The sequence below is a fragment of the Macaca mulatta genome, chromosome 14 (genome assembly GCF_049350105.2).
Source record: "Macaca mulatta isolate MMU2019108-1 chromosome 14, T2T-MMU8v2.0, whole genome shotgun sequence".
Classification (NCBI taxonomy): Eukaryota; Metazoa; Chordata; class Mammalia; order Primates; family Cercopithecidae; genus Macaca; species Macaca mulatta.
This window is the reverse complement of record NC_133419.1, coordinates 78,900,959-78,915,678: the sequence shown is the minus strand read 5'-3', so window position 1 is coordinate 78,915,678 and position 14,720 is coordinate 78,900,959. Positions and strand designations below refer to the sequence as shown.

Sequence of the window (14,720 nt, the reverse complement as noted above, 5' to 3'; positions counted from 1 at the left end):
GAGTTGGAATTTTATTCTTTGGTACTAAGGAATCATTGAAGATTTCAAAATTAGGGCTGACATAATCAGATTTGAGTTTGGAAACCTGTAGTTTGGGACTGGAGGAAGACAGGTGCCAGACACCAGTTTAAAAGCTGTTGTTTTCTAAGCAGGAGACAAAGGTTTACACTGACAGTAGCTGTGGAGATAGAGAAGAGCTGCGAGATTTCAGAGTTTTCCGAGATGTAAACAACTAAATTTTGTGATCAAAATGATAAGGGCCATGTGATAAGTTGGGGAATGTGGGATCTGTCTTGGTTGAGTAGGTGGATTAACTGAGATTAACAGAGCTGGAGGAAATATAAAAATAAAGTCAGGACTGTTCATTTTGTCTTTTGTTTTGGGGAACAGGGTCAAAATTTTCATTTTGCACAAGGTAGGTTTAGTCTTTTCAGAAACATTCTAGTAGGCAAGTCTGTAGCTGAATCTTGGAAGAAAGGCAACCTTAGTAATATTTTTGAGAACTAAGGTTCTCAGAGGTTAGCAGATCATGGTCTTAGGAAGGTAGCTGTAGAGCCAAAATATAAATTCCTAAGCTTCTACCAATTGGGTCTTACTGAAATGGCAATTGAGAGAAAAATAAATCCCTTGGTTTTTACCATAGTTACTTTGTTTCCTTTCCCAGAGTATCTTTACTAAAAAAACAAACAAACAAACAAAACTAATATATAGATACATAATCCATCTATTTTCTACACTAAGTTTTCTGATCTTAATATTATTTGGCTAAATGACAGATTAGGTGTGCTCAGGATCATAGCTAAGGAACCTCAAACAGCTTGTTTTGTTCTAACAAAACCTTAACATTTAAAGATTAAGTCCTCAAGAAATATTTATTACTTCATACATGCTTGATCTAATCTCAGCTGTTACTTGGTTTGAATGTGAGGGAAACAATAAGTATTAAAGAATGACAGATGTAGTGTCTACTTCACTATAGGAATTTAAGAATAAGGGATTTTTCTCCCCATTTGGATGGTTGAGCTATAGTCCCCTGGAATCAAGGGAATAAAGTAGTTCCTCAAAATCTCTCACCTCCAAATGTAAGGGGTCATTCGCCATTGATTGAAAGACTTGGGTGGTCGCGAAGGACTTGAGTGGCCCTTGAACAAGGTGAACTGCTATATGTATCTGATGTTCTTTTTTCATGTGTTTAAAAAATAAATGAACACACCTTATCTACATGAAATTCTAGTTTTCGCTGTTATTGTCTAGGTTTTCTGTGTGGTTTCTTGGGCTGTGGTGTTTTTTTCTTTACTTTGTTCTTTATTGCTGTGAAATGTAGTTGCCTGCTGTTTAAGGCAGCTGCAGTAGAGTGTACCCAGAAGTGGTTATGTTTCTATATTTAGTAAAACCATAGGATTTGTGAAGCAGTTGCAGATTCCTTCAGGATAAAATGGTTTCTATAAATGTAACTTTTTTTTTCTTTTTTCTTTTCTTTTTTTTTTTCTTTTATTTTTCTTTTTTATTTTTTTATTTAGACAGGATCTCACTCTCGCCCAGGCCAGAATGCAGTGGCATGAACATGGCTCGCTGTGGCCTCAACCTCCTGGGCTCAAACGATCCTCCTGCCTCAGCCTCCCAAGTAGCTGGAACTATAGGCACAGGCCATCACACCCAGCTATTTTAAAAGATTTTTTGTAGACGTAAATTTTCACCATGTTTCCCAGGCTGGTCTTGAACTCGTAAGTTTAAGCAGTCTTCCCAGGAAGTGCTAGGATTACAGACCTGAGCCACTGTGCCCAGCCTCAATGTAACATTTTTAATGAAACTATTATTATCACCCATTAGAGAAATATATAGCAGCAAATATGTGTGAGTCTGTGGACAAGACAGAGGCACACGAAGCTTGTTTTTATTTCCTTAAGAGCTCAGTGAATATTTTAAATCCTTAAAATTAATCATGTGAATTCTATTTTTATTCTCTTAATCTTGAATTGCAGAGCTTTTACTCAAGTGTTTACCTTTGGTCCGACCTTCCGAGCTGAAAATTCTCAGAGCCGGAGGCACCTGGCAGAGTTTTATATGGTAGAAGCAGAGATTTCTTTTGTTAACAGCCTTCAAGATCTCATGCAGGTAGGTACACAAGTTTTAAAATAGCAGGTATCTGTGACATTAAAATGTTTCTGTATATATTTTTACCTCAGACATTTATGTGTTACACGTATTCATAAAGTGAAAAGAAGGGAGAACTACTGAATAAACACTTACTAAATGCCTTTACTGTAATAGTTTAAAATATAAGAGTCAGACAGATTTAAGTTTATATCCCAGCTCTGCCATTAGCTTTGCTGTGAAGTTCCCTGACTTTCATGATCTTTAGGTTCCTCAACTCTAAAATGAGAAATATTATACTTACTCCTAAGGTTATGTGAGGGTAAATGGAATTGTGTATATAATATAAAGCACATAGCACGAGGTGTGGAACACAAGCAGGTTCACTAAATAGTAGCTCTGATTTGCTAGGAAAATAAACCAAACATCTTTATAATTATATAAATGTCTGTAATACTTACGTAAACCCCTATGTAGCTATATTAGAAAGCATCCACAGGAGCTGTCAGCTCAGTTAAGCAGGGGATAAGGCTGGAGAGAAGGTCATGGTCAGGCAGCAGATCATGAAAGACCTCGTGTTTCAACGCCATGGTAAGGAGTTTGAACTTTACCCAAAATTTAAGGAGCAAGAGTTCTAAGTTGGAAAATGAAGGTCAGAGCTGTATTTTAGACACATCTTTTTAGCAGCAATATGAACAATGATTTAGAGGTAGATGAGAGTAGAGGGGCCTTGTTAGGAGGCTGTAGACATAATCCAGACACTGTACACCAGTGGAATTGGATGGGCCAAGATTTAATGCTTAACCGCTCACGTGCTATGTCCAACTTAGACAAAGGACTTAATCTCTCTAGGCCTCAGTGTCCTCATCAAAATTCCAATACATAGGAATAAAAATTCCTACTTTATAGGCTACTTGAGAAGATTGGACAGATTATATATATAGTATATATCTATTATATACATATATATGAAGTACTTAGCATAATTTATGGCACTTAATAAATACCCAGGAATTGTTAACTGTTAAATTATGAATTGTCTATTCAGAAGCATTGTGGTTACTATCTTGTTTGGATTTGTAATTATGGGATGTTTATTTTAGTGATTTTCATCAGCTCTCGTTTCTATTCATTTATATGTCTTTCTACTCTTACCCAGTAAATGACCTATTTCCACTTAAAACATAAATACCATATATATCACAAATAGAACAGACTAATTATTTTATTACCCTGTCTTGAGTTGGATTTCCTAGTAAACAAAACTCTAGGGCAGAGATGTGTGGGCAGGGGCGTTATTGGGGAGTGCTCTTGAGAACAGCATTCGTAAGGAAAGGAAAAAAGTCACATTGAACAGTAGGAAGAGTGAACTGTGATGCACTTACAAACAGAGGCCTTAGCCTCTTCTTGGAACTGGAATGGTCCTTTCCAGTTGTCCCATCGGAAGGCAAGGGGGTTGCACTTTTTGCCTTCCCATATCAACCAGTCATTGGACGTGATTAGCCACTGGAAGGGGCATAACCTTGAGTAAGGCAGCACCTTTGGGTCTTGACAGTTCCTGATGAAGCACTCAACTATAAACCATCAGCAGTTAATAATATTCCTGGATTCCTGTATAGGGCACCTGGCCCTGAAGGGGCATTCTGACCACACAATGTAGCATTTCACTTCCATACCCTCTTCACACTTCCCACTGAGCATTTTGGATCAGTCCCCATGAGACATTTTTGGTTATCCCTATTAGGGAATGGGCAGGGAAGGGAGAGAGTGGTCATTACTAGCGTGTAGTTGGTAAAGGCAGGAGTGCTATTCAGCAATCTGAAGTGCACAACCACCTTCTCCCCAGTAATTAGCTGGCCCAAAATATCAGTAGTGCCGCTGTTGAACAACCATATTCTGGACTCTAGGAATTCAGGATCTGAGCTTCAGGAGGAGTCAGTGTGCATTCCTTAAGTAGCTTTCAGTGTGCATTCATTAAGTAGCTTTCACCTCCTAATTCTTTATTAATTTCTGTTCTACAGTTATATTTTACCATATGACAGGGTTGCAAGATATTGTTTATTTTTCTCAGTTATATTAGTAAAAACATTGAGGAATAAATAGGTTAAGCTACATACCTTTTTAGTAAGTGTGAGCAGAATTCAGTTACAGATTTTCACCTTTGCATTCAGTCAACAATGCCATGAAATTATTTTATTCTGCTCTAAATATTTCAAATGGAGCATTTCAGTCTAAACTTAATGTTTATAATTAGTCGTTTCTTTATTTCATTTTCTTTTCCTTTCTTTCTTTCCTTTCTTTTCTTTTTTTTCTTTCTTTCTTCTTTCTTTTTTTGAGACAGGGTCTTACCCTTGTCTCCCAGGGTGGAGCGCAGTGATGCACTCTTAGCTCACTGCAGCCTCCGCTTCTGGGCTCAAGCCATCCTCCCACCTCAACCTCCCGAGTAACTAGTTCTATAGGCACACACCACTATGCCCAACTAATTTTTTGGTAGAAATGGGGTTTCACCAGGTTGCCCAGGTTGGTCTTAAACTCCTGAGCTCAGGCCATCCGTCTGCCTCAGTCTCCCAAAGTTCTGGGATTACAAGCATGAGTCAGCATGCCCCACCTCATTTTCTCTTTTTCTTCCATTTCTTCACTTTGTTTTTATCTGTAGATGTCTTGACTGATGGATTTTTAGGCTAGTTTCTTAAGCTTTGGTGATTAATGTCCAGGAATACTGTGAACCAGAAGATCACACATTTTATTTAGAGCATTATCTTGTACTACCTTAGCTGGTGTTACCTCAGATATATTCCAAAATAAGTCGGGAACTAATTAAAAAGGGTTGGACTACCCCAAAGAGATCAGTGATCCCAGAGAAAACAGTTACTTGTTCAGTGGCTTTAGATGGCGTGGGCCTGGGCAAGGCTGTAGCTTCAGTGACATTACTCCCTGAGACTTGCATAATAGCTATCTGAAGCAGTTTTGATTTATCCGTTCACCAGTTGAAGGACATTTAGTTTATTCTGTTTTTGAAAGTAACAAACAAAGTTGCCGTAAATATTTATGTGCAGGTTTTGTATGAATGTAAAATTTCATTTCTCTCTGTTTTTTTGTTTTTTGAGGCAGGGTCTCACTCTGTCACCTAGGCTGGAGTGCAGTGGTGCAATCGTAGCTCACTTCAGCCATGAACTCCTGGAGCTCAAGTGATCCTCCTACCTCAGCCTCTCAAGAAGCTAGGACTACAGGTGCTATGTTTAAAATTTTTTGTAGAGACAGGATCTCACTATGTTGCCCAGGCTGGTCTCAAACTCCTGGGCCCAAGGGATCCTCCTGCCTCTCATCCTCCTAAAGTGTTGGGATTACATGTGTGAGCCACAGCCACCCAGACTGATTTCTCTTGGGTAAATTCCTAGGAGTGGGATTACTAGGTCAGTGTTTGATGTGATGTTTTATAGTTTTCATTATACAGATCTTTTATGTCCTTGGTTAAATTTACTCCTAAGTGGAGTTATCTCTTGGTATCCAGAAGGGATTGGTTTCCGGACCCTCCCCACTCCCCGCCATTATGGATACCAAAGTCCATGATTACTTATGTTCCTTATATAAATTATAAAGGTTCTTTCATTTTATAGGAAGGAAATCTGTATTCCAAAGTGACTGTTCCATCTTGCATTCCTACAGCAATGTATGGAAGTTTTACTTGTTCTAGTTCTTCATCAGTACCAAGTACTGTCAGGCATGTGTGGTGGTTTTAAGCCATTCTAAGAGCTGTGTATTAGTATCTCATTGTGGTTTAAATTTGCATTTCCCTAATGCTTATTGATGTTGAGCATCTCTTCATGTACTTACTGGCCATCTATATGTCATCTTCTGTGAAATGTATTTTTATTGCCCATTTTCCATATGGCTTGCTTGTTTTTTTCACTGTTGAGTTTGGAGAGTTCTTTATATATTCTAGCTACTATTCCTTGTTGGATGTGTGGTATCTGACTGTGTTCTCCTAGTCAGTAGCTTGGCTTTTCATTCTCTTAATTTTGATGACATCTAGTTTATCATTTTTTCTTTAATGGATTGTGCTAAGACTTGATTTTTGTGTCAAGTCTAAGAACTCTTTACCTAGCCCTAGATCTCAAGGATTTTATGATGTTTTATAGCTTTAGCTTTATGTTTTTCATGTAAGTCTATGATCCATTTTGAGTTAATTTTTGTGTAACGTGAGACATAGAAGTTCTTGTCCCTTCCTTTCCTTTCCTCTCTTGTCTTTCCCCTTTCCTTTCTACATCTGGATAACTTCTTGCTCCAGCACCATTTGTTGAAAAGGCTGTTAGCTAAACTTCGTCTATTGAATTGCTTTTGGGTCTTTGTCAAAAATCAGTTGGTCTTACATATATGGATCTATTTCTGAATCCTCTATTCTGTTCCATATTCTATTTAATATTTTACCACTTCAAGTAAAACAACAGTCTTACTACTATATATTTCCCTTTTCCTTCACCCCTTTGTCTTATAGTTGCCATATGCATTACAAGTTCTATGTGTTAATTTCCTATTGCTGCTGTAACACGTCACCACAAACCTGGTGGGTTAAAACAACTCGAATTTATTATTGTATTCTTCTGGAGGTGAGAAGTCCAAAGTGGATTTTACTGGTCTAAAATCCAACGCTGCTAAAAGGTGTCAGCAGAGTTGCATTCCCCTTGGAGGCTTCAGGAGAGAATTAGGTCCCTTGCCTCTTGCATTTTCTAGAGACTACCTGCATTCTTTGGCTCACAGACCTTAAAAACCAGCAAGGTATCATCTTCAAATCTTTCTAACTCTCATCCTCATGCCTCCCTCTTTCACGTAAAGGATCCTTGTGATTACATTAGTCCCACCACATAATCTAGAATAATCTCATCATTTAAAGATTCTTAATCACACATACACAGTTTCTTTTACCAGGTAGGCTAACATACTCATGGGTTCTGGAATTGGAGCATGGACAGCTTTGGCAGAGGGATAAATATTATTCTCCCAATCACAATTCACATACGTTGAAAACCTCTGCTGATGTTTGAATTTTTGCTCTTAATCAACTTATGTATTTTAAAGAATTTTAGAAGAGAAAAAAACATCTGTTGTATTTACCTACATTTGGTAGTAATAGTAAATTACTGTTTCTGTTGTTCTTTCATTACTCAAGTTTCAGATTTCCTTCTCTGGTCACTTTCCTTCAGCCTAAAGAATTTCCTTGAACATTTAAAAGCATTTCTGCTGGCAATCACTTCTCTTAGTTTTTCTTCATTTGATAATTTTTAAGTTTTATTGTCATTTCTGAAAGATGCTTCCACGGGATATAGAATTTTGGCTTGACAGTTATTTTCTTTCAGCACTTTAAATATAGTCTATCTTTTGACCTCTGTAGTGTTTGAGAATAAATCCAGTCTTCAATTATTGTTCCAGTGTAAAGGGTCATTTTTCCCTGGTTTCTTTAAAGATTTTTTTCTTTGTCTTTGGTTTTCAGCTCATGGATTATGATGTGTCTAGGTATAATTTTCTTTGAGTTTATCCTGTTTGTGGTTTAGCGAGCTCCTTGAATATGTCTTTAGCCAACTTGGGGGAGTTTTCAGCCATTATTTTTTCACATGTTTTTTTCTGTGCCTTTTTTTTTTTGTCTTTTCTGCTTCTGGTACTCCAATAACACGAATATAAAACCTTTTGATATCGTCCCATGGTGCTGTGATGCTCTGCTTATTATTAATGAGTCTGTCTTGCTTGCTTGCTTGCTTTCTTGCTTTCTTGCCTTCCTGCCTTCTTGCCTGCCTTTCTGTCTTTCTGTCTTTCTTGACAGAGTCTCACTCTGTTGCCCAGGCTGGAGTGCAGTGGCACGATTTTAGCTCACTGCAACTTCCACCTCCCGGATTCAAGCATTTCTCCTGCCTCAGCCTCCTGAGTAGCTGGGATTACAGGCACCCGCCACCACACCCGACTAATTTTTGTACTTTTAGTAGAGACGGGGTTTCACCATGTTGGCTGGGCTGGTCTTGAACTCCGGACCTCAAGTGATCCGCCCACCTCAGACTCCCAAAGTGCTGGGATTACAGGCATGAGCCACCATGCCTGGCTAGTATTTTTTCTTTCTGTAATTCAGAGTGGGGGGCATTTCAGCTGAACTGTCTTCAAACTTACTAATTATTTCCTCTTTTATCTTCATTGTGATAATGAGCCCACCCTGTGAAATTTTTCTTTCACATATTTTCCAATTCTAAAATTTTTATTTATTTTTAGTTTCTTTTTCTCCACTGAGAAGTTCTATCTTTCTGTTTAAGAATGTTTCGTTTACCTGTGGAAGATGGTTATAATACCTGTTTTAAATTGTCAGATAATTTCAATATCTGAGTCTTCTGTGTATATGTATCTATTGATTATTTTTTCTCATGAGAATTCATAAGATTTTCCTGGTTCTTTGTATGTCCGGTAATTTTTAATTATATCCTAGATGTTTTTAATGTCGTGTTCTGACACTGGGTTCTGTTAAAATCCTTTGGAAATGGAATTATTTTTGTTGTTGTGTTTACCAGTTATTAAACTGGTTAGATTCAGACTGTAAGTTTTATCTTACTTTCTATTGGCATTGGTTTCCACGTCAGTTAAGTTTTCAAAGCCTCTGCTATGCTATTTGAGTCTTTCTGATGCGTGTGCTACTCATAGTTAGTCTGGAAATTGCACAGTGATTTATATTGTAGTTCATTGTCAGAAACTTTCACTGGGCTTCTTTGGGTCTGTTTCACATATACATTGCTTGGAGGTGAACCCTAGCCTTGTGTTACTTCATACACAATTAGAGGGTCACCTTCTCCTATTCTTCAGAATTTCCTTCACACTGTCTGGCTACCTGAAGCCCCCATTTTGGTTTCTCTGGCCAGAAAGACAGATTTCTCCCAGGTCTTAGTCGCCACCATGTTATTCATTTCCAGGTGACTGTGGCCACCATTGGGTCAAACTGGCAAGAGAAAACATTCCAAAAAAATATTAATAACGGGCTGGGTGCAGAGTGGCTCATGCCTGTAATCCCAGCACTTTGGGAGGCCAAGGCGGGCAGATCTCCTGAGGTCAGGAGTTCGAGACCAATCTGGCCAGCATGGTGAAACCCTGTCTCTACTAAAAATAGAAAAATTAGCTGGGCATGGTGGCACGCTCCTGTGATCCCAGGTACTCGGGAGGCTGAGGCATGAGAATCGCTTGAACCTGGGAGGCGGAGACTGCAGTGAGCCGAGATCGTGCCACTGCACTCCAGCCTGGGTGATAAGAGCAAGACTCCATCTCAAAAAATAGTAATAATAATAATAGAGATTACCCACATCCACACTCTTCAGACAGCAGTCTCCCTTTCCCAGTTCCTCTGTTGGAGAAGCAGGTCTTGTCTTGGAGTTTTAGGTGCTTGTGCCACTCGCCCTGACAGTGCCACTCCACAGCTGGGGCTACCTTTTGGCCAGGAACAGAAGAGAGAAAAGAGTGGGGGACAAAACAGCCAAGGATTTTCCTGTAAACACCCTATCCTACAGGGACTTTACCAGACTAGTAGTAGGAGCTTTCTTCCAGAAGTTTTGCTTCCTATGCCTACTAAATAGATCAATGTTTTACCCCCAATCAAAACCAGGAGACAAAGGAGGTAAAAATGGAACTAAAATTCATCTCCACTTCAGGTTATTAATCAAGTTGACTAGTTCCCAGTCCACCTATCATTGTTTATTTTTCTGAGTTGCTCTTTGTATTCTGACCAGAGTTACGTTGTGTTGTTTTGTGTTGTGTTGTTTTTGTTTTTGTTTTTGTTTTACTTTTAAGTTCTGGGATACATGTGCAGAATGTGCAGGTTTGTTACCTAGGTATACATGTGCCATGGTGGTTTGCTGCACCTATCAACCCATCATCTAGGTTTTAAGCCCCACATGCATTAGGTATTTGTGCTAATGCTCTCCCTCCCCTTGCCCACCATCCCCTGACAGGCCCCAGTGTGTGATGTTCCCCTCCATGTGTCCATGTGTTCTCATTGTTCAGCTCCCACTTGTGAGTGAGAACACGTGGTGTTTGGTTTTCTGTTCGTTAGTTTGCCTAGAATAATGGCTTCCAGCTCATCCATGTCCCTGCAAAGGACAAGAACTCATTCATTTTCATGGCTGCATAGTATTCCGTGGTGTATACAGTATCCAATTTATCACCGTATCCAGTCTATCATTGATGGGCATTTGGGTTGATTCCAAGTCTTTGCTGTTGCAAATAGTACTGCAATAAACATGTGTTCATATGTCTTTATAAAGTAGAATGATTTCAAATCCTTTGGGTACATACCCAGTAATGGGATTGCTGGGTCAAATGCTTTTCTGATTCTACATTCTTGAGAAATCGCCACACTGTCTTCGCAATGGTTGAACTAATTGACACTCCCACCAACAATGTGAAAGCATTCCTGTTTCTCCACAGCCTTGCTAGCATCTGTTGTTTCCTGACTTCTTAATAATTGCCATTTTAAGTGGCATAAGGTGGTATCTCATTGTGGTTTTTATTTACATTTCTCTAATGACCAGTGATGATGAGCTTTTTTCCATATGTTTGTTGGCTGCATAAATTTTTAATTTGTACTGTGGGAGGCTGAGAAGGGAGGATCACTTGAGCTTAAGAGTTCGAGACCAGTCTGGGCAATACAGCGAGACCTCATCTGTAATAAAAAACAAAAAATCAGCTGGATGTGATGGTGCATGCCTGTGGTCCCAGTTACATAGTTGGCTGAGGTAGGAGAATCTCTTGAGCCTGAGAGATCAAGGCAGCAGTGAGCTATGATTATACCACTGCCCTCCAACCTGGGTGACAGAGCAAGACCTTATCTCATAAATAAATAAATAAATAACACTAACAATGACTGAAACATCATAAAATAGATCTGGTTGTCACTGGTATTTAAGTGTTTTCCTATATCTGACTATATTAATGTACTTCCATTGACAATTATGCCTTCACTATGCTTCCACTCTCAAGAGGATCTACTAGTATGCAACAGAGGAAGAGAAGATACCTGCCTTTAAGGCAGCCTGTACTTTATACATATGTGCACCTTTGTGAATACACAATTTAGAAGACCTAATACTGTCTCATTGATTTAAAACCAAGAATGTTGGTTGTGAATAAAAACATTTTAGAAATATTTTCCATTCCAGTCACTTTTTTCCTTCTAAGAACAAGTTTCTATTATGAGTCTCCTATGGGCACCCATGGAAGAATAATTTTTTTTGTTGTTTTTTGAGATGTCACCTGGCCTGGAGTTGCAGTGGCATGATCATGGCTCACTGCAGCCTCAGCCTCGCCGGCTCAAGTGATCCTCCCAACTCAGCCTCCTGAGGAGCTGGGACTACAGGTGAGCACACCACTATGCCCAGCTAATTTTTCTTCTTTCTTTCTGTAGAGACAGAGTTTTGCCATGTTGCCCAGGCTGGTCTTGAGAATAAGTTCTTATATACTGATTTTTGCTGTATGCTGCTTCATGTTATTTTTATTTTGGCCATTAGCAAAGCAAAAAATGTATATATTTGTATTTAGATATATCATCATTTCTGTAATTTTAAAGTTGACTTTCACTTATCAATGAGTGAATAAACCACTTTTCAAAATGTTCTTACTGTTGACAAGAACTGATGTTTGTTGTGTGCTTCTCTGAACCAGTACTAAGCTAAGTGTGACACATGGTTTATCTCATTTAATTCTCTCAAACATCCTGTAAGTTAGGTGCTGTTATTACCCTGATTCAACAAGTGAGTTTGTTGAAATTTGGAGAGACATTGATCAGTTATAGCTGTTCATTTGACATCTCATTTCTTTACCAGTATTGAAACTGTCAACATAAGATTAAAACATTTCCTTTTTTCTTCCTCCCTGCCACACACCAAGGAAATTGAGATGCCTGGAAAACTGAACCAATTTTTCATGGTACATTCAAGGATTAAAAGACTTAGTGGATTTATAGTTGCTAAAACCTGGAGTGCAGTCCTTATTGATCCCTGAACGAGTTTTTCATGTAAAATTGCTTACGTGTCAGGTGATTCTGTTTCATTTCTCTTAGGTTATAGAGGAACTCTTCAAGGCTACAGCAATGATGGTTCTCTCAAATTGTCCTGAAGATGTTGAACTCTGTCACAAATTCATAGCTCCTGGCCAAAAGGTAATTAGTTTTGTGGATAAAGCCCAATACATCTGCTGTTTAATGTGTTAATTATACATAATGAATAAAATTGTATTTTTAAAATTTATTTTTTGTCTTCTTTTTATTAAGGACAGATTAGAACATATGCTAAAAAACAACTTTTTAATGTAAGTAGATGTTATACTTTCTTTGAACTTTATTCATTCTTTATCACTGTATTTATCACACTATATTATAATTTTTAAAATTTATATCTGCTTATATAGATCCTATATATATAGTGTATATATATAGACATTCCCCAGATTCCAGGCAAGATCCATGTTCTAATTATTTTTATAGCTCTTATGTTTGGTTCATAATTGATAATCAGTGTTTCATCAATAAATTAATAAATCATAGCAAGATAAAAATCTAGTAATTATTAACTATTGTAACTATAATTCAAACTTGCACTAAACCAACTGTAAAAAACATGCTCGGTGTAAGTTACAGCAAGACAGGAATTCAGGAACAGAAAACTAAAAGATTACCACAGTGATCAGTGTGAGAGTTAATGATGATCTAGACTGTGTATTAGGGTTCTCCAGAGAAACATGACCAGCCAAGTTTGAGGGCGGGGTGTGTGTGTGGAGAGAGAGAGAGAGATTGAGAGGTTTATTGTAAAGAATTGGCTCACATAATTGTAGAGGCTTGTTGCGTTTAAAATCTAAGGGAGTAGGACAAGCTGGAGAGTCAAGAAAGAATTGCCATTCAAGTCCAAAGGCAGTCTCCTGGCAGAATTCCTTCTTTTTCAGGGGGAGATTAGTCTTTGTCTTAGTAAAAACTTCAACTAATTGGATTTAGCCCACCCACATTATGAAGGGTAATATAATCTGCTTTTTTCAAGGTCCATTGATTTAGACATTAATTTCATCCAAAAAACACCTTCGTAGAAGCATTCAGAATACTATTTGACCAAATATCTGGGCACCATGGCCCGGCCAAGTTGACACATAAAATTAACCATCACAGACCAGGATGGTGGCAAGAGCTCCTATTCTGAATATATTTTAGAGATAGAACAAACAGGATTTACTGAGGGCGAGAGAGAGGAGTTAAGGGTACCTTCAATGTTTTTTTTTCTCCTACAGCTGCAAAAATGAAGTTGCTATTAACTGAAGTTGGGAAATCCTTAAGAGAGTACTGGGGCAGGAGCTTTGAGAGGAAGGGTGGTATCAGGAACACAGACATTAAGATTGAGATGCTTTTCAGACATCCAGCCATAGATGTTGGATAGGCAACTGAAAGTGTGGGTCTGGAGTTTTATAAGATAGTCTTGGGCATGAGTATATTGATAAAAGTGGTCATTAAGTAGATGAGGAAAGAAGTAATTTGGCCTTCTCAAGGAGTCTCTGCTGGTGACCGAACAACCAGGGAAGGATCTTAGTTTTCCAGCTCCTATCTAATGAAAAGATTCAAAATGCAGAAATAATATTCACGATTTGTTGAATATTTACCCAGACAGTGATAAAATTTACATACATTAGTAGCTCATTTTATCTTCACAACTCCAAGTAGTTATTATTCTCATTCTACAGATTGAGAATCCCTGCAAAGAGGTTGAGTAAAAGATGAAATGGTGATTCAAGCTCATGTTCATCTGATTTCAGAGCTCAGACTTTTAACCTGAGGTTTTCATATATTTGGAAAGGCACTGGAAGGGCAGAGTGGTTGTAGCTGGCCCACTATCCTTACGACTCTTACATGTCACTTAACTCTTGTGCTTTCGAGTTCTTTTCCGTAAAATGTTAAGGTTGGAAAATGTCCTCTTGGGCTGTGCCATTTCAATCATTGTCATTGTCACAATCCATTCTGCATACTACAAGTCATAGTTGCAGTTTAAATTTGTGGGGAGAGGAACATCAGCAAGATGGTGAATAGAAGGTCCCAGCCTTCACCACAGAAAGTCCATTTGGCAACTAGTCACATACAAGAACATCTTTGTGAAAATCCCAAAACTTGGGAATGAAGTTGAGACACCCAGATGGACCACAGAACAAAAAGTGCATTAGAAGGGTAGGAGCAATGGCCTCAATTTGATTGAATCCTCCCTCCCCTAAGTAGGCACAGCACCACACAGAAGATTCTCCTGGGCACACAGTTAATACAGTGGAAAAAGAGACAGCTATCCAGTTTCCCCAGCATTCTTTGATGCTTCCTAGGAGGCCCATTCCTGTCTCACAGGGAACCCTGGGGGTAAGGTCTGGACTACCAGGAGTCAACTATGAACAAAGGAGTGGGGCAGTGCTCACAGCAACCAGCACACGGATCTTGGTGATGGCTGTGTTCCTGCCAGCAGGAGCACCTGATCAGAGATACCAGCCAGTGGCATAGCCCATTTACAAAGCCCAGCTGGTTGCTGCAGAAACTCAGTAGGAAAGTCTATCTGGTTTGAGCCCCTGCAGGGCAGCCACCCCATCTAGCCTCA

At 38.8% G+C, this 14,720-nt stretch overlaps 1 protein-coding gene across 34 annotated transcripts in view; it reads left to right on the top strand.

The window, feature by feature from the left end:
* NARS2 (asparaginyl-tRNA synthetase 2, mitochondrial) overlaps positions 1-14,720 on the top strand; it is a 137,527-nt gene that overhangs the window by 86,351 nt on the left and 36,456 nt on the right. For 22 of the 34 annotated variants that reach the window (XR_013404219.1, XM_077964090.1, XM_077964086.1 and 19 more), the window contains 3 exons: positions 1,983-2,115; positions 12,170-12,268; positions 12,380-12,417. The exons of 1 other annotated variant lie outside the window; for it this stretch is intronic. Coding sequence is in view for 32 of the 33 variants with exons in the window: in XM_077964090.1 (XP_077820216.1) it covers positions 1,983-2,115; positions 12,170-12,268; positions 12,380-12,417 (270 nt within the window). In the remaining variant the exon portion in view is untranslated. Of the gene's footprint in view, positions 1-1,982; positions 2,116-12,169; positions 12,313-12,379; positions 12,418-14,720 lie in introns of all 34 variants that reach the window. 11 more of the 34 variants (XM_077964078.1, XM_077964065.1, XM_077964068.1 and 8 more) reach the window with 3 other exon arrangements.